The sequence below is a fragment of the Phlebotomus argentipes genome, unplaced genomic scaffold, assembly GCF_947086385.1.
Source record: "Phlebotomus argentipes unplaced genomic scaffold, Phlebotomus argentipes genome assembly contig_2, whole genome shotgun sequence".
NCBI classification, from domain to species: Eukaryota; Metazoa; Arthropoda; class Insecta; order Diptera; family Psychodidae; genus Phlebotomus; species Phlebotomus argentipes.
In genome coordinates this window covers 7,391,306-7,415,125 of record NW_026776162.1, presented here as the reverse complement: position 1 = coordinate 7,415,125, position 23,820 = coordinate 7,391,306, and the positions used below count along the sequence as shown (strand labels likewise).

At 38.9% G+C, this 23,820-nt stretch overlaps 2 protein-coding genes across 2 annotated transcripts in view; both read left to right on the top strand.

Annotated features, from left to right (window-relative positions):
• Positions 1-16,508, top strand: part of LOC132265288 (cell adhesion molecule Dscam2) — a 52,991-nt gene extending 36,483 nt beyond the window's left edge. Inside the window, exons 12-22 of the mRNA XM_059765872.1 lie at positions 9-667; positions 1,073-2,198; positions 3,115-3,281; positions 6,077-6,244; positions 8,381-8,536; positions 9,267-9,392; positions 10,456-10,658; positions 11,474-11,575; positions 12,021-12,357; positions 13,708-13,771; positions 15,607-16,508. Of these exons, the coding sequence (XP_059621855.1) occupies positions 9-667; positions 1,073-2,198; positions 3,115-3,281; positions 6,077-6,244; positions 8,381-8,536; positions 9,267-9,392; positions 10,456-10,658; positions 11,474-11,575; positions 12,021-12,357; positions 13,708-13,771; positions 15,607-15,682 (3,184 nt within the window). The 3' untranslated portion in view covers positions 15,683-16,508. The remainder of the gene's footprint in view (positions 1-8; positions 668-1,072; positions 2,199-3,114; positions 3,282-6,076; positions 6,245-8,380; positions 8,537-9,266; positions 9,393-10,455; positions 10,659-11,473; positions 11,576-12,020; positions 12,358-13,707; positions 13,772-15,606) is intronic.
• A 3,325-nt stretch (positions 16,509-19,833) lies between these two features.
• On the top strand, positions 19,834-22,402 carry LOC132264778 (zinc finger protein 878-like). The gene is made up of 4 exons (XM_059765096.1): positions 19,834-20,098; positions 20,156-21,425; positions 21,847-22,065; positions 22,139-22,402. The coding sequence occupies exons 1-4, from the start codon at positions 19,973-19,975 to the stop codon at positions 22,351-22,353; spliced, it is 1,830 nt and encodes a 609-aa protein (XP_059621079.1). The 5' UTR covers positions 19,834-19,972; the 3' UTR covers positions 22,354-22,402.
• The last annotated feature ends 1,418 nt before the right edge of the window (positions 22,403-23,820 follow it).

The following is a 23,820-nucleotide window of genomic DNA, read 5'->3' as shown; positions in this document are numbered from 1 at the left end:
CGCTTTAGGTATGTGATTGAGACGAAGAGATCGCGAGGCTCGTGGGAACACGATGTGGAGCGTGTCTTTGTGCCGGGTCACACAAATGAAGCTCAAGTGCAGAAACTCAGTCCTGCCACGACTTACAACATCCGCATCATTGCTGAGAATGCCATTGGCGTGTCTGATTCTTCCGAGGTGGTGACAATCATCACGGCCGAAGAGGCGCCGTCCGGAAAGCCACAGAATATCAAGATCGACCCAATCAGTCAGACTGCCTTGCGCGTATCCTGGAAGCCACCGCCGCGCTCTGAATGGAACGGCGAGATCCTCGGCTACTATGTCGGCTACCGACTGAGCAGCACCAATTCCTCCTACATCTACGAGACTGTGAATTACGTGACAGAGGAGGGAAAGGAGCATAGCCTGGAACTGAATAATCTGCGCACCTACACACAATACTCGGCCGTGATTCAGGCATTTAACAAGGTCGGCGCCGGACCGATGAGTGACGAGGAGAAGCAGTACACGGCCGAAGGGACGCCAGATCAGCCGCCCAGTGACACAACTTGCACCACTCTCACGTCCCAGACGATCCGCGTGTCGTGGGTCTCGCCGCCGCTGGAGTCCGCCAACGGCATCATCAAGGGCTACAAAGTGGTTTATGCGCCGAGTGATTTGTGGTATGGTGAGTATCACTGTCTCAATTTACTTGTACACCCTTCTTGTGCTCATGCCAGAAGATAAGGGTGGATTTGTTTCGCTCACTTTCGCAGCATTTTTCCATGTCGCGAGTGCCAATCTAAAGTGTGTTAGAGATTTGAGCTCTAAATCAAGAAATATTCTCCCGAAAAACCACCAAAGAAGCCTTCTTTTGAGCAAATTTTTATCTTTATATCAAGAAGAATTTCCAAAATCATCCTGACAATTGAGTTTATCGTTAAATTATAATAATTAATTTAATTCGGATCGAATTGCAAGACTTTAGCGTGGAATGTGCGGCCCATTTAATTTAATGATGCATGATGGGAAAACCCTTAAGCATTTTCCTCTTACACTGGGTGTATCTTTGCGTCTCCCTGTCACGGTTCAGATGATAAGAACAAGGACTACAAGAAGACGGCTTCGAGTGACACAGTTCTGCATGGTCTGAAGAAGTACACCAACTACACAATGCAAGTTCTGGCCACCACATCGGGCGGCGACGGTGTTCGCAGTGCGGCTATTCATTGTCAGACAGAGCAGGACGTTCCGGAGGCACCGACAGATGTTAAGGCGTCTGTCATGTCCAATAAGGCTATTCTCGTGTCCTGGCGACCACCGACTCATCCCAATGGCGTCATTCTGCAGTATGTCGTGTATGTGAAGGCGAAGGACAGCGAGGGAGAGCCAACGGGACAGAAAGTGCCGTCCTACCAGATGAGTCTGGAGTCGTCTGGACTGGAAGTGAACAAGCCGTATGAGTTCTGGGTGACGGCGAGCACGGTGATTGGTGAGGGACAGCCCAGCAAGACAACATTGGCGATTCCCAATGACAAAGTTCCGGCCAGGATTGCTTCCTTTGACGATACTTTCACTGCCACTTTCAAGGAGGACACGAAACTGCCATGTTTGGCTGTTGGAGCGCCCACGCCGGACATCAAGTGGAGAATCAAGGGTGTTGCATTCACGCCTACGGACAGAATGCGCCAATTGCCAGAGGGTTCGCTGTTCATCAAGGAGGTGACGCGTCAGGATGCCGGCGAGTACACGTGCACAGCTGAAAACTCCATTTCCCGTGACTCAATCACGCACAAATTGATCATATTGGCGCCACCACAATCGCCACAAGTCACGCTCACGACCACCACCACGGATTCACTGACGCTGAAGCTGAAGCCTCACGACGCGGACACGGCGCCTCTGCATGGTTACACGCTGCACTACAAGCCGGAGTTTGGCGATTGGGATACAGTGGAAGTGGCTGTGGATGCCCAGAAGTACACCATTGAGAATCTATTCTGCGGCTCGCGATATCAAGTGTACGCAACGGGATACAATACAATTGGCGCTGGTGAGGCGTCGGACATCCTCAATACGCGCACAAAGGGATCCAAGCCAATTCTGCCGGAAATGTCCCGCTTTATCGATGTGTCATCCAACTCCATCACACTCCGTTTGCCATCATGGAAGGACGGTGGCTGTCGCATGTCGCATTTTGTGGTGGAGCACAAGAAAAAGTTGGTATACACTACTATATATATATTGTACTTTCCTCACAGTTTATCTCTCTCTCTCCCCCTGTTACGAGAGAAAGGGCGGATTTTGTGACACAAATACCCATTTTCATGATTGCCCTGTCTCGTCTCTTTTCCCACGAGTGGCTCTCTCAGGCGACGAAGAAAAAGATGGTGATAAATTTCACGTAGAAAATTGCGAGACATTCCAATATGTTTTTGTCGTTAAATTGGAGGACAAAATGTTCTCCTTGACTTTATTGTATTACACATTCCATGGGTTATAAGGAGGAAATCTGTGCACTTTCACAGTCCCTAAATGCACAACAATGTGAATGTTGGCAAGGGGAGGAAGGGGGTGGGAAAATGTATAGAGGAGAGATTTTTGGAGAGTTTTACATTCATATTCATTCCTGGGGTTATAAATAAGTGCCAAAGCGAGATTTCTTTTTGATTTAAGTGTCCTGGAATGTTTGATACTAAGAAGTGAAGGCAAGATTTGAATAAGAGCTTTATTTTCACTGTTTTTTTTTGCACTTTTTATCACTGTTCAAATGCAGTGAACTTAAGTCTCTTGAAAAGCTCTTGCAAAGTTCCACAAGTTTTCTGGACGTTTAAACTCGAATAGAAGCAATTTTCAATTTCTAAGTTGAATTTTTTGTATATTTTAAAAGGGGTTTTTATTCCCCCAAGAAGCAGCGCTTATTCCTGACATTGATAAGCATGTGTTTATCAATGTTCTTAACAAGAGAGATAAATTGTACGCGTAGAAAAGATAGTAATGAATCACACACATCTTAAGCTTTCAAGTGCGTTTAACTGAAAAGTACTCATGTCTCACCATTGAATCTTTTCTTTTCTCTCTCTCTCTCGCTCTGTTTCTTTCCGCCACTTTTCACATGCAATGGCATCCTTGAAGGGATCAAACGGAATGGAATCAGATTTCGAATAATGTGAAGCCAGGTGGAAACTTTGTGGTGCTCGACTTGGAGCCGGCAACTTGGTACAATCTCAGGATAACAGCGCACAATAGTGCCGGATTTACAGTAGCTGAATATGAATTTGCCACGCTTACAGTGACGGGAGGTAAGAATTTCTATCGCACATTTATCTATATATAGAGAAATATTGCACCTCATAAAGCGTTTTGGTTTTCTATCAAGCAAAAAGTAATAAAAAAAAGTGAAAAAAAACCTATTTTAAAAGACACGATAGAATATAAATTCAATTTAGTCAGGCACACAAAACACACTGAATATTTTTCCGTCAAGATATAAAGAAAAATGATTCGATGAGACAAATTGAAATTTCCTGCATGTTAAATTGCATGATATGGCAATAATTGATAACTTGAGATTTACAATTTTACCGTCCCGCAAATAATGAATTTTACGAAATAGAAAAAAAGAGTTTCACTCTCTGAATTTTCCCCATTTAGAAAAAAATCTCCTCAGTTATAATTCATAACTTTTGACTGATTTTCCCTGCACATATAAAATAAAAGAACCTTCTCTTTCTCATGGAGTTAATTTTGGTGCGATTTTCAATTTGAAAATTCAATTTGTACAAAAGTTTTTATGCTTTTTGCGCAAAAAAAACTGTGATGTTTTCAAATGAAAAAAAAAAATGCGCACAAAGCCAAATAAATTGTTAAATGAAAAGAGAAATGGAATCAATTACAAATGAATAAATAAATTCTAATTTCCCTGAAACAACCTAAACACTAAATTTACCGTAGATTAAATTGAAGAACGAAAAATGATTAACTTTTTTGAAATGGAATGACGTTATTTCAGTAGATTCTTTTGATTTCCTTATATTTTGGATAAAAATTGAATATATGATTAAAAGATTGGTTACTTGACACACACACTCCATTTGTTAATAACCAAACGTTTCTTAATTGGTAAGTTTGCTTAATGGTTGCGGGTTGAGTTCTTTAGAGGCATCGCATCACTTTGTTAATCATAACTTTTCCTCATATTTGTTCATTGATTGTTGTTTATTACATGTTAAGAAGTTTTTTGGAACGTTCTCTGTCATGCTTAGCTTTGTATATCAAGTCAGTTCATAAAACATTTTGCGAAATGACGCGGAAAATCAAGATGTGTTCATCAATGTTGGAATGCAGGACATGCTTTGCTTATGGGCAATGTGATGAAAGTGCGTGCGGAGAATCACAAGACAGTGCATTGCTCTTTCTAGGACAACTGAAGGGAATCACAGTCATGAATCTTGATCTTTTGCTGCCTTTGGTTCAAGCTGAACCGCATTTATCGGTTGATGACATTGCAGTGACGGTGAATTCGACAGCAAAGCTTGTCTCTGTAAATCTTCAGCAACTGGGAATGATGACTTTAATGGGAAAATGGGTGCCTAAAGAGCTGTCGAAGGAGAATTTAATGCAGAGAAGAGAAATTTCATCGATTCTGCTGGAGAATTCCAAGACAAATCGAATCTTAGAGCAAATTGTTGCGGGAAGTGTAAAGTCGATTCCTTATTATGTGCCATCGAGGCAAAAGCGACGTTCCGGAAGGTTTAATGTGAGAGGCGGCAAATCCAGAGGAAGAGCGGGGAATGAAACTATTGCTTGGCTGCCTTTGTCTGTTTGGTGGGACACTGAAGGCGTGATTTACTATGAATTGACAGAGCCAGATGAGCTTCACTCCACTGATTTGCTATGCGAACAATTTGTGCGGTTGAAAATGAAATTGATGGAGAAACGGATGAAGAAAGCAGGAATTCATCTTCAGCAAAATTTCCCACTATCTTCGAAGGTTCTGAGAACACTTCAGGAATTAAGGTTGGATCTCCTGATCAATTCAGACAATTCACCGGACATGAATCCAACGGATTATCACTTGTTTCCGGTCTTGGAGGAGTTTCTCAAGGGAAAACGCTTGCGTTCTAAAGAAGAAGTGGAGAAGGAAATATTCGTATTTTTCCATTCTCTACCGGAAACATTTTACAAGGAGGGCTTTGAAAAGTTACCGATGAAGTGGAAGAAGATCAGAGACAATGACGGAGCGTATATTTTCAAGTGAAATGAACTGACTTAATATACAAAGATGTAGTGAGATGGAATACTCTCAAATTATTAGAATACTCTTTAATTCTCTTATATTGATATTAAAGCAACTTGTTCTGTATAAATATTTGATGTATAAATGGATATTTGCCATCCCTATCATTTAATCTTTCCTCTTATTTGATATTTCAATTGTGTCTCTATATATTGGCAGTGTGTTGAGTTGACCTCTATATCTTCCCGCCCTTTCAGTTTAATGCTTAGTCTATGTTAATCTATATGTGCAGAAGTGATGATTTTCCAAATTGCAGCCTCAATTTTGATGCCAAGATAAAGAAGAGCTCAAGAAAGGCTCAAGAAAATGATGTTCTGGCAAAATATCAAAAAGTTTGTCTTGGGAATTTACTTTAAACCAAGACGCCAACCAGGGAAAATTTGAAAATCCCTTTTCTGGCACCATTAAATGAGCATCAACTCTGAGAACAAGATGCAGAAAATGTAGGGAGTATCTATATTGATCAAAGAAAGAGAATGTGAAAAATAATAAAGCTGAAAATCTGTTAAGAGAATCTTGATTTGGGATATTTTAGCTGAGACACTTTGTCAGAATATCAAAAATCTTGATCTTGGAATTACTTTCTATCTTGGTGTAACAATTGAGGCCTAAATCTTTCCTTCCTGTGCTATCTTTTTTTCATGTTAAATCAAAATTCTGCCTAAATTTTTACCTTAATAAAAAGAAATTTAATTTAATAAACAGACAATATTTTGTGAAAATTTTTCTAATCATAGTATGAAGAAGAAGAAAAGTGAAGAAAGACAAGAGACAAATCGTGAAAATTGGTTGTTTCAGGGACAATTGCACCCCCGCGCAAATTACCTGATCTCACTGCTGAGGACACCCTACGCATCATCCTGTCCAATTTGAACCTAGTGGTACCTGTAGTTGCCGCGATACTAGTTATATTAATTGCCATAATTGTGATTTGTATCCTGCGTAGCAAGGGACATCACCACAAAGGTATATTAACTATAAGGAATATTAATTCTTTTCTCTTTTTTCTCGGTTTCTTTCTTCCTCCTAAATCCCAACTGTTTTGCGAACCGCCCTGAATTTGCTGAAATTCACCTTCCTGTGCCGTGTCCTGTTTGTCAAAAAAAAAACAAACAATCTCACAATACAAACATGAAAAAACCACAATAAAAAATATCCCTTTTCCCAAAATCTCTGATCCTTTCATACAAACACGCACACACAATTCATCAAAACACATGAAACACTGTTGAAAAAAACACAATTGCAAACATGAAACACGACGAGTTTAGGAACAATCTCACCGCCACTGGGAAGCGATACGCGGCCAGGCTTCAAGCAATACCTGCCTTGGATGCCAGAGTGGCTGGACCTTAATTTTATGGTGCCTTTAATAGCGACCGTTATTGTCGTCGCGGTGGGTATTCTTGTGATATGCGTCGCTCTATCCAGGCGGCGATTAGACGATCGAGGTGGACCAAAGGATGTCTACTGTAGGTTTTTCCTTCAATCACAAAATTTACCATCTATTCTTTTCAGTTTATTCTGTTTTTTGCTGTATACACCAAAAACGCGACTGGAGTTCATAAACGCCGCATTCATTTGATCATGATTTATCAGTGGTGAAATTTACACGTTTGTGAACGTCAGTCGCGCATAAATTGTGTTTATATTTTGTTTTTATTTTCTCAAATCAACTTCATTGTAATCTAACTTTATTATACTCACATGTTTGTTGTTATAACAAATTTAATCTATATAGGACGAGAAAGTATTGCACGAGAAAAGAACACACTAAATGATGAAAAATCACAGTGACTCACCAAAAAATAAGGATTTCTCTCACATTTTCATCATCATCATCATGAAATATTTCCTCCTGATAATACTTATGATTGATACTGTTGAAAAATATTTTGTCTCTCTCTTTTCACTCACTCTCTCTCTATCTCTCTCTCTAATGCAACTTTTGAACCCGCCCTGACTTTATTTCTCACTTTACTCTGTCTCCTTTCATTTTCTCTCATCTCTTTATCGTTATTCTAATATGTGTTTAGAAAATATGATAACCAAGAAAAAAAATTGCCCTCAAGATTGGTAAAGAATCAAGTGAAAAAAGTGCCCTATTTTAGTTGGTACTGTTAGTTTTCTCATAACTCATCCGCATGGATTTTTTGCTGTGTTGTTGAATTTTCCAAATAATTTATCTCGAACAGTGTGTGAATTAATTGAGTGATTAAGAGTCAATTCATCATCATGTTTCATCACTGTTGTAAATTAATTTTCTCTAATCAAATACACATAATAATAATAATGTCTATTAATGTCAATTTGACCAGCGTAGAAAAAAAAAGCTACACACAATTTTCCCAACTAATTGCACTCTATTTTTAGACACACTTTTTTCCATGACGAGTTCTTGTTGCCATTTGCGCGAAAAAATTCATCAAATTCATTGCGTGAAATTGCGTGAAGAGAGACAACTAATATCACCAACTGAATTGTGTTTCTTTGCACATTCAAAAAGAAAGAAAAAAAAAGATGAGAAAATTGCTTGCTATTGATTGTTCCCACCAAAAAAAAACCCACCCCCAAAACCACCCCTCTAACGAAGATGCTTTTCATTATCATGAAAGAATGGACAAAAGTGAATTTTCACAGGAGACAAAATTCTTTACTATTTTCATTTCTTATTTTGTCAGATTTTCTATTTTTGCCAATGCCAGAAAATGGCTAATTTGGAGAACGTAAAATTCACCATTCTTGCTGCACTTGATGCATTTTGCTGATTCACTGCACAGTTTTGCACAAATTCTCTTTGGTTTGGTTCGTTTCTTGTTTTTTTATTGTTTCAATATTATGCAAAATTTGCTGATTTCTTGATTTTATCATTCTCATTTTGATCTTTCATCTCTTGTAAATTTTTCGTGTAACAGAATTTGATTGCCGGTTTTTATATTGAAGTGCGCCCGGAAAAAATGACGTTGACGATGAAGAAGAGATGCGGTGCAAACGTGGAGCAAATGATTGTTGATAAAAATTGAAAAAAATGTTTTGATAAATGGGTAAAGAGAAAGCATCTTGGTGTCCCCCATTCACAGTGGGAACTATTATTAATTCTAGATGATGTAGTTTACAATCAAACAATGGGACCGGGAGCCACGCTGGACAAGCGCCGGCCGGACCTCAGGGATGAGTTGGGCTACATTGCGCCGCCCAACAGGAAGTTGCCACCTGTGCCGGGCTCCAACTACAACACCTGCGACCGCATCAAGCGAGGTACAGTCATAAGTAAGCGTCCAACAATCCATTATTCTTAACACTCCGCGTCCCGTCACGAGGGGAAGATATAATATGGCTGAAATTTGTATACAAGACAGCTTAAATTGCTCAATTATGCAGCATTATTTACAAATCAAAGATAGAAAATAAGAAATAGATTAATTCTCTAACGTTTTACACTATTTTTGGCCATAATATCTCCTTCTCGTTCTCATCATTTCATCTGTTAATTTGATTAGATGCAATTTTTCCCCTTTTCTCAATTTTTGCCATGCAGATTTTTATTCATTGTTGTTATAATGTGGTGAAAAAATGCCAACCATTCGAGCAAAAGTTACCACTGGAGTGATAAATTGTCTGTGGTTCTCGAATTGCTGGTGGATTTTTGCTGTTAGTTTACTATCTCTGAATGTCATTTTATATGGATGCACGTACAAATTGAGTTCATCTCCATTGTACAGAGAACAGCAAGTATTTTTTTTCCCCCTCCCAATTCGTCATCCAATGTTTCTCCCATTTCCACGCTTTTGGAGTTAATTATTATTTTTTTCTGTGACAAACCATTTTTTTCCTTTTTTCTCTTTTATGTTTTCTCCCGCGTTGTTCTACGAAATGTGCTGTTGTTGTTATTTTATCAAAAACAAAAACAAAAAATGTGTTTGTAAACCTTCATCCTGAACCTCCACCGAAAAAAATCCATTGTCATTGGCATTTCAATTGAGTCCAGGCCGTAGTATGAGATCTAATCACTCCACCTGGGATCCGAGGAGACCTCTGTATGAGGAACTGAAGCCACCGCCGATTCCCAGGAGACACCATGGCTCAGACGAGTGCTATCATCCGCACGGCGCAGGTAGATTGCAGAACAGTTTCTTTCCTTATCATTTTCACTTTATTTTGTGCGAAGGCAAAGTAAGACAAGTTCATGTATATAATAATGCTTATTTTGTCTTTAAACAATGCTTTCTGTTTAATTTCACCAATTGGACAATTTTGTCTCATTTTCATTACTTTTCGTTTCACTCTCGTCATGGGCGGAGTCAGAATAAGCAGAATTTTGATAAGTTAATAATATTTATTTTTTTAATATCTTACACGTGAATTAAAACTTGTAAAAAACGATGCAAAAAAACTTTCCAATTTTTCTTCTACTCAGATTTGAACTCGTGACAGATTTCTAGCTCAGTTCGTAGAGCATTTCACTACCAATTCAAAGGTTCTGAGTTCGAATCCAGATGATAAAGTTTAAACTTGAAAGGTTTTACCAGCAAATTCTGACTGTGCCCATGAATTCTGAGTGATAAGAATTTACATTTTGTTGATTATAATTTCTGTTGAAGACGAAAAAGAAAATTACGCAAATAATTCGTAATGCGAAACAGACAATTTTTGTGATGATTTCCAAGTACTCTTGTTGTTTTGTCTGACATGGAATTTGATATGAGTTTTGATGTTAAATTGTCCGGAGAAGATGGTTTTCTTCATCAACGGACGGAAGAGAGAGAGAGAGAGAAAAAGAGAAATTTGGTAAGGCAAGTCCAAGAGTTGTTTTCTATACATTTTTTTATCAATATTATTCTTCATCCTCTCGTTGTTGCCTTATGATATTTAGCGTTCATCATCACATCCCTTTAAGCATTTTTGTTTTGTTTCATTCCATCTTTCACGAAGTATTGCCCTTGTTATCTAGAGCGTATTTCGTTTTTGATTAATTAGCTTCATCATCAATCTCTCATGCGTGATTGTTAATCACTCCTCGATGTGTCACAAGTTCATAATAATGGCTGTGGTTGAATTGCGAAGGAGGAATTTTTGCCTCCTTCAACACGAAGTCGAGTGGAAATTGCTAATCAATTGTCTTTCCATCTTTTTTTTTATCTTCCTGCAACTGCACTTGTGCGCCGCACACAATGGAGGTATGGAGGATGAGATCTGCCCGTACGCCACGTTCCACTTGCTGGGCTTCCGCGAGGAGATGGATCCCACGAAGGCAATGAACTTCCAGACGTTCCCACACCAGAACGGTCACGGCGGACCCGGACATGTGGGCACAATGGGACCGCCGGGAACGATGCAACATCCTGGCCACGTGCACTCACGCTCGGGCTCCCAATCGATGGTCAGTGTTTCAGTTTCTCCCGGTTTTATTGTTTCACTCAACTCTTTGGGCGTGATTTAATGGCGTCTCCTTGACACTCTTTTGCCGTGCGCGCGGTGTGAAAAAGTTTTTGAGCCTCTAATAGGATTACACTTTTTCACGGCACTCTTCCCTGTGGCTTTTTCATCCACTTCAACAGAGCGTGGCTGAAAAGTGTAGAATTCATTGTAGATTGTCGCTCTTGAGTTGCAAGCCATGCCAAAAAATTAATTGAGCGATGTTCTTGAGCGACACGACGAACAGAGAGAGAAAGAGAGTGTGGGAGAGAGCAATTAGCGAAGTTTTATTTGGCTGAAATTCTCCCCGAGTAATTTTGTTATTCATTATGATTTGACTGGAGAACCATATATACAAACCCCATAATTGTTTGTGGCTTTTCATGGGCGTGAAAGGAATGGCGAAGCTTTCAGGAAATCCATCTCCGCTCTGTCGATTCTGCACGCTTTCCTTCGCGCGTCACTGTCTCTCGGGGGATCCGGGAGACGTGTGAACGTGTGTGTGTGTGAGCGATGGGCTTTAGGGGATGAGAGGAGCTCGGAAGTGGGGCGGAATTGGAGTGAGTGTGAGACTTAATGAGGACAAAAGCTTCGCCCGCGGGGCGGCGAAAAGTTAAAATAGACGGATTGAAGGGATTAAGAGGATGGCGAAAGAGAGTGGAGCGGAGAACGTGTGAAATTGAATACGGAAAGGAGACGCTATTAATTCCCCAAATGAATTGTTTGTCTTGGGTGGTGGCATTTGTTCATTTTGTTGTGGTTGCCTAGCCACGCCATCAGAACCGCTATGCGCGCAAGAATAGCCAAGGTGGTCAGAGTTCAATCTACACGCCGGCTCCGGAGTACGATGATCCCGCCAATTGTGCCGAGGAGGATCAATATGTGAGTGTTTTTCTCAGGTTGTCTTACTTCTATAGTATTTCCAGTAATTATTAGCAATATAGAATAGAAATTTTGCCATTAAATTGATTTTCAGACCAAGATTTGATATTTTGAGCATTAGCTTAAAAGGTGTCTGTGCTAAAATGTCCCAAACAAGAGATTTATGCCATCAATTGCTTATAAAAACTGTCTCATAGCGAGAAAATGGAAATTTTCATTGTTAAATTTCACTTTTTAGTGATACTGGAATAGCATTAATCTATTTTTCTGCATAAATGCCTGTTTTTGGTGTCAGAAAAGGGTTTTTCTTGGTTCGTGTCTGAAATATAAAAATTTTTCTTGGTAGAAATTATATTTTCTTGTTGTAATATCGCAATTTTTTCCTTGAAATGAGAAGAAAACGGTTTTCTCAAGATAAATTGCCATTGCTGTCGCTTATTTGCAGCGTCGCTACACTCGCGTGAATTCTGGTTCTCTCTATGGCGGCCCGGGAGGTCCTGAATATGACGATCCGGCCAATTGCGCTCCCGAGGAGGATCAGTATGGCTCGCAGTATGGCGCTCCGTATGGCGCCCCGTACGACCACTATGGCTCTCGTGGCTCCGTGGGGCGCCGCAGCGTGGGTTCCACCAGGAATCTGCCCAATGGCTCACCCGAGCCGCCGCCACCGCCGCCGCGCAACCACGCCGAGAGCAACTCCTCGTTCAATGATTCCAAAGAGAGCAACGAAATATCAGAGGCTGAGTGTGATCGCGATCACGGACCGCGTGGAAATTATGGAGGTAAGTTTGCCCTTTCCTTGTGCCCTCTGTTTAGGGTCACAGAAGTTCAGAGAGCGCGTTGATCCTTGTAAATACAAATGTGCTTTCGCTTACGTCATCGCGTGTATCTCTGAATCTCTGTATATATAAAGTTGTGAAGAAGGAGATTTTGTGTGAAGAGAAGAAAAGGTATTTCATGTCTGTTTTCTAACTCTCAATGCAGAGAACACAGACGAGGGTGAGTTTTCTAACTAGAGTCAATAGAAAAAAGTTCTTGATGTGTTTCTTTTCTATTCATTTTATCACTATTGAATTGGTTTCACCACACATACGAAAGCGTGTGTGTTTGAACAATTATAAATTGAGTTGCAATTCAGCTCATTCACAGTTTCTTATTTGTTTGTTGAATCATCACAAAATGGATTGAATTTCATCGTCATCTCATACAACATTGAGAACTGGATTCACTTTTGTACTCGTCTCATGATTTAATCATTACATTACAGCGCGACGAAATATTTTTAGTCACAATCACCAATTGATTTTACCCACTCCATTAATCCATATAATATATTTATGAAAGTTTTGCGCCTCTTAAGTTCTCATGCTCCATATTTTAAAAGCTCATATCAAATGTGTTTTTAACATTCTGTTTGGTTGCCGCACTTGTGGTAGATTTTTGTGTCATATAATATTTACAGAAACTCATGGTATTTTTCACTTTTACAATAGCCTTATTATTACTACATTGTGTTTGTCATGTGTTTAGTGTTGAGATTTGTGTATAACATGTTTTCCTTTCTCATACATTTCTCTATTCTTCATCGAAATTAAAAAAAAAAGTGTAATTAATTTTTTCCGTATGACTGTGTGACTATGTTTGTGGCATGTGGAAAAGGAAATGGAATTGTTATATTCCGCTCACAAATAATTATAATATTTTGTGTTTAACGAGAGCTTTTTTCCATCCCTGAACATAAGGATGAGATATAAAAAAAAAATCATTGCAACTTAGAAGAGTGATTTTTAATCCATTTTTTTTATGAGAGAAAAAGAATTAAAATTGCACCCATTTTCATGACAATTTCAAGTGATTTTCCTGTTAAAGCGTCTCACAAAAAAAGGAGGGATTCCTGGAAAGTTGTGTGTAAAGTAAGAGTTGAAGATTAATGTTTCCACCCTCTTTCGTCATCAGAAGAGGGAGGCTAAATGTGAGATGTTTCTGGGGTAATTCTACACTTGTCACATCAGAAACAGAGTGCGCATATTGTATTCATGCGATATAATAGCATGTAGGCATTAGTGATGATGATGAGAAGGAAGGTGTAATGAGAGGAAGATTATCTGTAATTTGTATATGAAATTTCACAGCCTTAAGGTCTCCTCATCAGAAGGATGGGCGCACAACTGAAGAAATGCGCAAATTGATTGAGAGGTATGTGCAAAAAAAAAGGAACACATTTTAGTTGCTTTCTGTTTCCATTGCCAAAATTCGCCGTGTGTTTTTTTTTTCTCTGATGGGCGAAAAGAAGAAGAAGAAAACCCACCCCCAAAACCACCCGTGTCTCTTTAATTATCTGCCACCCCGCGCCCGTTGTTTTTTTCTGTGACATTCGTTTGATATTAGGAATTACGCTCAAAGACGCCGACGTATGTGGGCTGTTGTGATGCCGAGAGAGAGAGAGAGAGAAAGGGGAGCAAATCAGTTGGAAATCGTCCTTATTTCATTCTCTGCTGATGAGCATCTTCTTTTTGTATTGTCATCTTGCCACTCATGCTCACAATCACCTTGTCGTCTCGTGTTCTTTTGCCAATTCTGCTACAAATGCCGCCGCGTTCAGGTGGAATCTGGAGAGTTTCTCCACATTTCTCTGGACTCGGCATTTGTCATACAGGAAAATTGGAATATCTGATTATTCTCAGAATTGTATCGATTTCGTATGTTGAAAGTTTCAAATTACATTGTATTAAATTATAATCATAATTGTTGCTCTCGATTCACAAAAGCCTTTAACGATGCGTCTTTTGCCAACACATGATTATGTGGGAAGTCTTTCGAGCGATGCGACTAATGTATTGATTAAATGTTGAAATTAGGGTTGTTTTTTTTTTGTTCTCTAATTGCTATCATTACCTTTTTTCTCTCTGTGTATACACGACTAAAAACCCATAGAGGCATAAAATTGAAATTGAAATTTCTGCAATGTTTCCTTGTACACGTAATTTCATTCTCTTTCTCCATCACTTTTCAAATTGGAGGGGAAAAGAGAAAAGCATCTGCCAGGAATTTTTTTTAACTGCTTTTAACTGAGATGAATTTGCCTTGATTAAACATTGGCAAAAATGTTATTTACCCTCTTTTTCTTTTTTTTGTGTGTATATTAAGGCAAATTTAATGTGTCGTTATTACTGTTCTTTCTATTTACTCTGCGCCTGTTAAATGCCACTTAATTGACAAACATTCAATTCACTCGATGTGCATTTTTTATGATGATATTATTACTGAACGACTCACAAAATGTTGCAAAATCAACTAACAAAACTCCTCGACTAACAACCAGTGGAAGGAAATCGTAAGTGTGTAATGATATGATTAGCTTTCTTATGCTCACAGTTATTGGGGCATGGTGAATTAATTTCTGCCAACTTTTAATGTAATTGTGCTTTTAATGTGATTCTCTGCATGCGCCGGAATGCCTCAAGGAATGGATATAATGTAGTTTTGCTGTAGAGAGCTTTTCTCTGTGCTTATTGTTTAATTGACCAATTGTGAGGGTGGATAATTTAATTTTCCACCCTCAATTCGCGCACAAGTTCTTCAAGTATTAATGCTTCATTAATTGTTTGGCTTCTTTAATTTTTTCCCCTCCCACTTTTAATCCTTCAGCGGGTTTTTTACGCCTTTGATTTTCACTTCTTAATTTTTCTTCCCACGATGGAAATTTCCCATTTCCACAGGGTGTTTTTTTTCTCTCCTTATCTTTGGGTGGATGAAGAAATAAGAAAAAGAAGAGAATTCAATGAAAGAGTGGGTAAGAGAAGAAAAAAAGAGCGCTGAGAAAGGATGGAAAGTCCTTTTCTCTCTGACCCCCAAAATGACGTCCCGCACCTTTTTTTGGCTGAAAGTTTTCATTGAATGTTCATAGAGTGAAAGCGATGAGAGGCGAAGAAGAAGAAGGAGTTTTGCTGTTCAACATGACTAATCTCTTTTTCACATTTTTCCACCCCCTCCTCGTGCTTTTGCCCCCTTTTTCCGCCCCCAAAACACAGAAACGAAATCGGCTCCAAATACCAACAACAAAGTGGCGCCGCCGGACTCACAGCCTACGATACTCTGGCAGTGTAATTTATAAGATGGTCAAACGGAGGCAGGATCGCGATCGACCGAGGACTTTTTGCCATCACAAGCGAGTCTCTTACGTTCGTAAGTCTTATAATATTTATAATATTGAAAGGAGAAAAACTATATATTCTTTAAATTATGACTCTCGAGAGACACACATAATATTTATACAAAGAAAGAAAGAGAAAAAAAGAAGAAATTTTGGTGCCAAAGAAATTTGCTCCATTTCTCAGTTTTATTTTTTTAATTGTCATAATTCTCTGCCAATGATTTATGATTTATCCTAAGCGTGGAAGAGAGATCGCGATCAAAAAGTTATGATGAGACGAATGAATATGATTTTTTCACAACTATACAACTATAATACAAAAAAACAACAACAACAACTATGGCTAATGCAGAATCTTAAAGTCTCTCTTTGTAATGGATTTTTGTAATTTTTCAGATGAAGAAACACTTTTGTATAATCGATGTGTGAAGGGAAAGCGAGAAGAAATATGATTTTTTCTTTTTCGCTCCAAATTTTTTCTTACTGTAATTGTGTAAATTTATTTTTGAATTTATTTTTGTTACTCCCAGTGACACTTTTCAAAAGTGTGTCGATTTTTTCTCATTGTGCGCGTGCAAGAATTTTTTTTTTGTATATGAAGAATTGACATTGTTCACAGAAGAAGAAAAATAAAACATAGAGAAGGGGTTAGAAAAAGAGGATCTTTTAGTAAAGATCATTTGACTATTTTGTAGAAATTGTAAAGTGGAAAAATAGACAGATATATATATATTTTAGAAGGAATCAATTTTATAGAATATTTTAATTTGCATTTATTTTTCACGGAGAAACACTTGAAGATGCAAAAAGGATGAATTTTATTCAGTTGTTCTATAATTTTTGGAGTATTTATCAAAATTGTCTTCAATATTTGTTTACATAGAATTTTAATGTCTAATTTATATTTTATTGCAAAGATAATTATCTTTAATCACTTAATTTGTGATTTGTGGTATAGTTTGGTGAATTTTATATCAAGTTTTTCAGTGCCACAAATGTGTCAAGTTCATCCTTTTGCTCTCTTCTGAATAGTGAACAGAGTTCCTCAACTTTGCACCGTCGAGTGACACCGCGAAAAAGTCTCTTGTATTATACACCACTTAGGAGAGGATTTTGTGTGTAGACTTTTGTAGAATTGAGTTCGCAGAGTCGCATGGAAAATCATACATAAAAAAAATAGTGAATAATGATAGAGAAACGAGATCTTCCAAAATAGATGAAAAAAAGGGGAGGAAAAACCTCTAGTGGATTTAGTGTCTGCTTTCAGTTGCAAGAGAGATTCTTCCTCATCTTTCCCATGGCATTTTTTTTGTGGTTGGGAGAGAGAAAAAAAAAGAAAGCCCGTGAATTGAAAGTGCGGAGAAATGACGAGGATTGAATGGGTTTATCCTCTATGAAATTCCCTTCTCATTCAGCTTTTAGTCTCTTCTGTTTTGGACAAAAAGGAAAGTGGTTGTGCTTGAAAAAGGGTTGTTGTATAGAAAGAGAGAGAGAGAGAGAAAGAGAGATTCTTATTCCAAAATTTATGTCCACCTTTCAATCTTCCATGGTGTATTTTTTGATAGCTTGAGAAGAGAAATGAGAAAATTCCTAGTCTTCGAAGATGAATGATTTCTCTGCCGATATAGTGATTAATTATATTTTAGCAGTGTGATCTATTATGCATTAGAGAATGTGAACAATGACGAATCTTCACACGCGAGCACAGAATGAGAAAAAATCCCATATAAATTTTGTCTTTAAGATGAGCTTTCTGCGAGTGTTTTTCCCGCAAAAACTGAGAAAAGCAGAATCACTTCAGAGCTCAGGCGAGAGATAAATTATTTGATACATATTGTAATTGAATGTTTGATTGATTGAGAAAATACCATTGTGATATTTTATTTGAATTAATTCTCACTTATCAATTGATTGATGAACGTTTTTTCATGTGCGGTTTTTATATGTAACTAAATGATTTTAGGATTTATTTTGATTTTTTTTTTCAAATTATGATTTTTCCTCTTAAAAAGGCAAAAAAATATAGACATTTAATTAGTGTCCATGATATAATCTTACAGTGGAAGAAGAAGAAGAGAGAAAAATATTGCGTAGATCGCTTAAAAGCATAAAAAATATTACTAAGAGATATAAAATATTTAATAAATAATAAATAACTAATGAGGAAAAGAGAAAATAATTGTGACATTCTATCGTATAAAATGAACTACTAAAATAGAGATGTAGATTTTTATTTTTCTTATTCTCTTCTGTTGATTTTTTTTTCTTGATTTCAAAAAATCGATTTTTTCGTGACTGACGAGAATTTGCTCATTCTAGATGTGCACATGTAGAATGAAATCAAAATTCGCAAATTTCTCTTATGAAATACTTATTTTTTTTTACAAAATCATCTTTTCCGTTTTTTTATTCTTTTTAATCTCTTTGGCAACATAGAATCAAATTTTACATGGAGAATTTATAATGAGAATAAACGTATTTTAATCTATTTGATAGAAGAAAAAGGAATATTTTCAAGAATTTTATTAGGAAGAAGAAAAAAAACAGAAGTTTCTCATAAACAAAAGATAATTTTTTCAGACAAAAATAGATCTTGATGTTTAATTAACGTAAAGAAAAAAAAGTAATAATTCGTTCACTAATTTTGCAAATGGAAACCAAATTAAAGGAAAAATACATAAAAATTACTATTCTATGCATTTATCATAAAGATGAGAATATTGACGGGAGATGAGAAATACTTAGATTTAAAAGAATTTTGAATTACATAACATATATATTACTCTATATATGAATATATAATAATGAAATGAAAATTATCAATCTAATCAATGAAGAGAGTGAAGAGCGAAGTTCGAGCGATTAGGAGAAGAAGAAGAAAAGGAGGAAGGAGAAGTTTTGACGAGGAACGTATAAAATAATCAAATTTTTAACTATCTAATATCGATTGCTAGTATTTGTTGAATGTTGTTAAACTCCAATTGCTAGCTTCAGTGTGACATTTTCTTTGTCTCTTTAGCCAAGACATAAAGACGGCGATAAAATAGAATGAGAGTTCTTTAGGACATAGTGAAGGAGATAAATTGATGAGCAAACATCCCCGCAGAATTGTGTCCCTTTTCCCTCGATGTGTGTTTTGTCTCTTTAGTTGCAGGACGCGCTGGACTGCGAAAGTCAGCCATCCATAATCCCGAGAGATCATTACGCGATTCCTTTTGCCGCCAGAGACACTTTTCTTCTATATCCCAATAAATGCGAAAGGGGAAAATGCTCCCTTTTCTAGTCTAGAGTTTCACAAAGCTCACCTTCGCTCCCAAGTAAAATGCATAATCCCTAAAAATAGAACACATAAAGCGAGTGGAAAATCTCAAAACTATACGATTATATAGCTATATAATACAGCAAAAAAAAAAAAGAATTACATAAATTACACAGAAAAACATTACATAGAAAATATAAACTTGAGCAAGAAAATTCCAATGTTCGATGATATAAAAAAAAATTGATGAAGAAAAAAGTAAACTAATTAAATAGTAGATGTATTTGCTCGCTTATTTTTGTGTAACTTTTGAGGAACAGAAAATGAAAAAAATTTATAGTTGAGAAAAGATGATGATAAGATCCACTAGTTAATCCCAATTAATTATTCTATGTGTAAAACAACCTCATTTTGATATGTTTGCATCAATTTGTTCCACACACTGATAAGTTTCCGCTGATAGCACAAAAAGACGACAACACTCTTGCGAGAGACATGCAGAGAAATCTCTCGTGTTGGAAGGAGTGTTGTTGGAATTCTTCCCCATTTTATTGGCCATGCGCGCGCTATGAGAAGATGAAGAAGAAGAGAAAAAAATGTTGCGTTTTGCCATGAGACGTGAAATTCCTTAGATTTTAGATGCTTTGCCACATTCTCTTTAAGCATTTCAGTGTAATTTTGTATCTACTAATTTTCTAAGTATCTAATTTGTACATTTTTTCACTGATTTTCGAGAATAAAAGCGTTATGTAATAAATTGGAGGTTATGATTTTCCCGCCGTCTGAGCGCCGGTTGGCGAAGTGATGTGAAGTTGACTGAGAATTGGCCATGTTGACTTTCCGGACGTCTAATTTTGTAAACAACACACTTGTGGAGAATGTTTTTCCTCGGATTTTCGCGTCTGGAACTCCACTGAGGTGCTCTCACGTAGTGAATTTAGGTGAATTGTAATCTCTTGTGTGTGCAAAGGGTGTGATCAGTGCGATGGAGAGTGCTGCTTTGGCAGGAAAGTGCAGAGCGTGTAGAATAAAAGTTCAGGGTGATTCGCAAGTTTTCATCTTCGCCTCCACAAATCTGCCGCACATTTTCCAGGAAGCCACATCCCTGCCGGTGAGGATGACGCCCAGTGATTGTCCGGAGGTTGGTGACTTACCCCTGTCTTTGCAGATCCACGAGAATGACGGACTTCCGGGAGTTCTGTGCGCCTCCTGCTACAATCGCCTTCTGGAGACGTACAACTTCCGCAAGATGTGCGCCTCCACGGCTCTGGAGTTCCACCAGATCCTCTCCATGAGCGGTGAGGTGCCCTTCGAGGAGAAGTACATGCCGCCGGAGGGATTGGCGGAGCCCAAGTCAGATGTGGATGACGTGGCGGATTCCAATTCATTTGACTTCCCGCCGGAGAGCAAATTCAATCCCGACGAGTCCGTGGATCCGCTGGCGGGCAATAGGAGGCTGTCAGAGGCGACCAGTGAGGATGCGGATGACGTGCCACTGACCGCACGCAAGGTGGCGAAGAAGCGCGTGCCGAAGACGAGTGTGAAGGATGAGGATGTTGGCGAGGAGGCGGAAGTGAAGGAGGAAAGGTCGTGTTTTGAGTGCGAGCTGTGCAAGCGGCGCTTCCGGAACAAGTTCAGCCTTGAGTCGCACATGCGAAGGGTCCACCAAGGCCTGAAGAAGGGAAATGTGTGTCCGATCTGTGACAAGGCGGTGTGCAATCCGGGCACTCTCAAGTGGCACATGGCGCGGAAGCACGACGTGAAGAGTGAGTTTGGCTGCAATTATCCCGGCTGCTTCAGGCAGTACGAGTGCGAGAAGGCTCTGCTGAAGCACATGCAGCGCTGCCACGATCCGGACAATCCCAAGCCGGAGAAGCAGCCGCCAAAGCAGTCGCCGCCGAAAGAGTCGAAGCCCAAGAATTACACTTGCAAACTGTGCGATAGTGCTTTCATCACGCCAAAGGGTCTGGGCATGCACAGGGCCGTCGTGCACGGCGGCGTGGAACAGGGAGTGGACAACGAGGGCAAACCATTTAAGCTCTATGCGACCAATCGAGGCATCAAGCCGAGTCTCGAGTGCGAAATCTGTGGCCGGAAGTTCTTCAAGAAGCTCGGCCTCGAGTCACACATCAGGCGAATCCATCAGGGAATGAAGAAGGGCACTCTCTGTCCACTGTGCAACAAGGAATACTCGCGGCCAGACTCTCTTAAGTGGCACATGTCGCGCAAGCATGGCGTCAAGTCGCCCTTCACGTGCGATTATCCCGAGTGTTTCCGCGTGTATGAATGCCAGGAATCGCTCACGTATCACATGAGTCGACATCACAACCCGAAGAAGCCCAAACCGCCGCCGAAGAAGCACATTTGCGAAGTGTGCGGCAAGTTCTTCCCATCGTCGGCGGGCCTGAAGAAGCACAGCTACAGCCATTCTGGTCCTGGTGAGTTTATTTTCCTGGATTTCAGCATCGTTTTGTCAAGTGAGAAGGGCGAAAAAAGCTCACTGTGTTCAATAGCAGAACAACTAATTTATGAACAAGTGTTTCTCAAGGGTTTAAAACTGTAGGGGATTGTGGGGCATCATTTCTCTTACAGTGAAGCTTTTAAGCCAAAGTTTCTTTAATTTCATAGATTGATAATGTGCTGTTACTCTATGAAAAATGTGAGTTTGGGGTCGATTTTCATTTTCACCTCTAATTCTTGATTGCTGGGGTGATAATTTTAGCATTTTTTAACATTCTGCCTCACTTACCTTTGATTGAATTCACGATTAGAATCTAAGTGAAGAAGGGAGGAATGGAGTCAGACCAGTTGTTCAAGGTCTGTGTCTTACCTTGACTGATGGATGGCGTTGTCTTGCAGAGAGTCGTCCTTTCGGCTGCTCGATGTGTTCGAAGCGCTTCGTGACGGACCACAAAATGAAGGTGCACATGATGCGCCACGAGGGCATCAAGAATCACGAGTGCACGATTTGTGGCATGCGAAAGGTGACGGCCAGGGAGCTGAAGATCCACATGAACTATCACACGCGCGAGACGGTCTGGCCATGCAAGCTCTGCCCGCTGATTTCCTCCAGCAGAGGTGAGTACGAAAGAAAAGCAAAGAAAGGCAAATTTGTCTGACAGTCATGCTCACGCCATTGCGCCTCTCGCAGAGAACATGAAGCGGCACGTTAAGGTTGTCCATCAGGGCATCAAGTCCTTCCCCTGTCCGCACTGCGAGCGCTCATTCGGCAAGTCGGAGACGCTGAAACACCACGTGATGACGCACACGGGCGAGAAGCCGCACGCGTGCGACGTGTGCGGCAAGCGCTTCATCCAGCCCACGGCGCTGAAGACGCACATGAAGACACACCTGAGGACGAAGTGACCCAGAATATCTCGTGTTGGCTACAAAATATAATTTATTCCCTTCTCTCGCTCTGGTCGCACACATTATTCTTCATTCCAGCACATTGGCGGCGTCTGCAGTTGAATTGGAAAGACGTCTTTTATTCTCTTCTGTACAATTTGTTTTCTTCCTCAACAATTTCTTCAGCATCTCTAGACTTTGTTTTTTTGGTAACATTTATCCCCATATTTACACAAATACACACGAGAGTTTCAATTCCACCAGGGAATTTGGCAACATTTTATCCTAATGCACACAACGTCTTCACCACTATTTTTCTATAATTATTATTGATTGGTTTCATGTCGCGCGCTCACAGAATCTCCTGCACTTCCTCTCGCGCTACATTGCTATGTTTTATATCCTTTTTTTTTACAACAAACATCAATAGGATTCTTTTGTCACACTTCAATGGGTCAAAAAAAAACAGTTTATTTGTATCCTCTAAACTCAGTCACACGCTTATCAGTAGAACTAATTGATTAAGATTGTGTGTAAAAAATAAGAGAAGAGGGAGAAATCAATTTGTGCATCCCTTTTTTTTCAAGTCTCTCTGCAATTGATCAATAAACTAATTTATCATACAATCTACTTTTGCTCCAGTATTTATCTAATTAATTTCGTCTTCATCCTTAACAACTACATAACACACCACTTCTCTGTCGTCTCTCCCTAACACTATTTATCAATTCTACTTAACACTGCCTGTGGAGTTGTTTTTATCTTTTACAGCAAAATATAATATTTGACAACAATTGTTTAATTGGAGAGAAAATTATCCGCTAAATTGCTTCATTTAACATTTGTCATTCTTGCCATCGCGCGCATGAAGAATTGCTGCGACAATGCTAAGGCTATTTTTCCTCTTTTTTTTCCTTCTCTCTAAAACAGTCGCAGAAAAAGATTGATTGAACTGGGATTTCATATGTGTCTTTGCAAGTGGGTGAATAAAGCATAATAAGACCCAAAAAAAATATCAAATATGTTTATTTGCAAGGGGAGAAAAATGCTAAAACTCAATTTTCCGCATGACAGAGAGGCAAAATTGGGAGTGAGTGAGCAAGAGTATTTCCATCAAAGGATATCCTTATTTGATTTCTGGAAAATGCACTATAACTGTCAGTGCTTCGGGCATTTTGCATGAGAAATTCCACAACTGAAATTTCTCCAGCAAATTGCACTTTCACAATAATACGACGATACAATATATCAGAAGTGTATTCTTTACATTTTAACCCTTTGAAGTTGAGAATCTCCGGTAGGAAAACTACTGAAATATGGGGAAATATTTGTAATTACATCGCATCATATCACTTAGAAGTGCAAAACATCTTCTTTTCATGTGAAATGTGGGATTTTATGTATTCTCAAATAGTTTTGAAACCATTTTATGATGTCAAATTAGGCAAAAATGTGATTCAGATATTAAATTACTGAAATATTTCA

Excerpts from the sequence above, each read along its gene's own strand:
- LOC132264778 (XM_059765096.1), top strand. The coding sequence starts at position 19,973 with ATGGAGAGTGCTGCTTTGGCAGGAAAGTGCAGAGCGTGTAGAATAAAA. Across the intron at positions 20,099-20,155 it reads AGGAAGCCACATCCCTGCCG|ATCCACGAGAATGACGGACT; the intron begins GTGAGGATGACG and ends CTGTCTTTGCAG. Across the intron at positions 21,426-21,846 it reads CTACAGCCATTCTGGTCCTG|AGAGTCGTCCTTTCGGCTGC; the intron begins GTGAGTTTATTT and ends GTTGTCTTGCAG.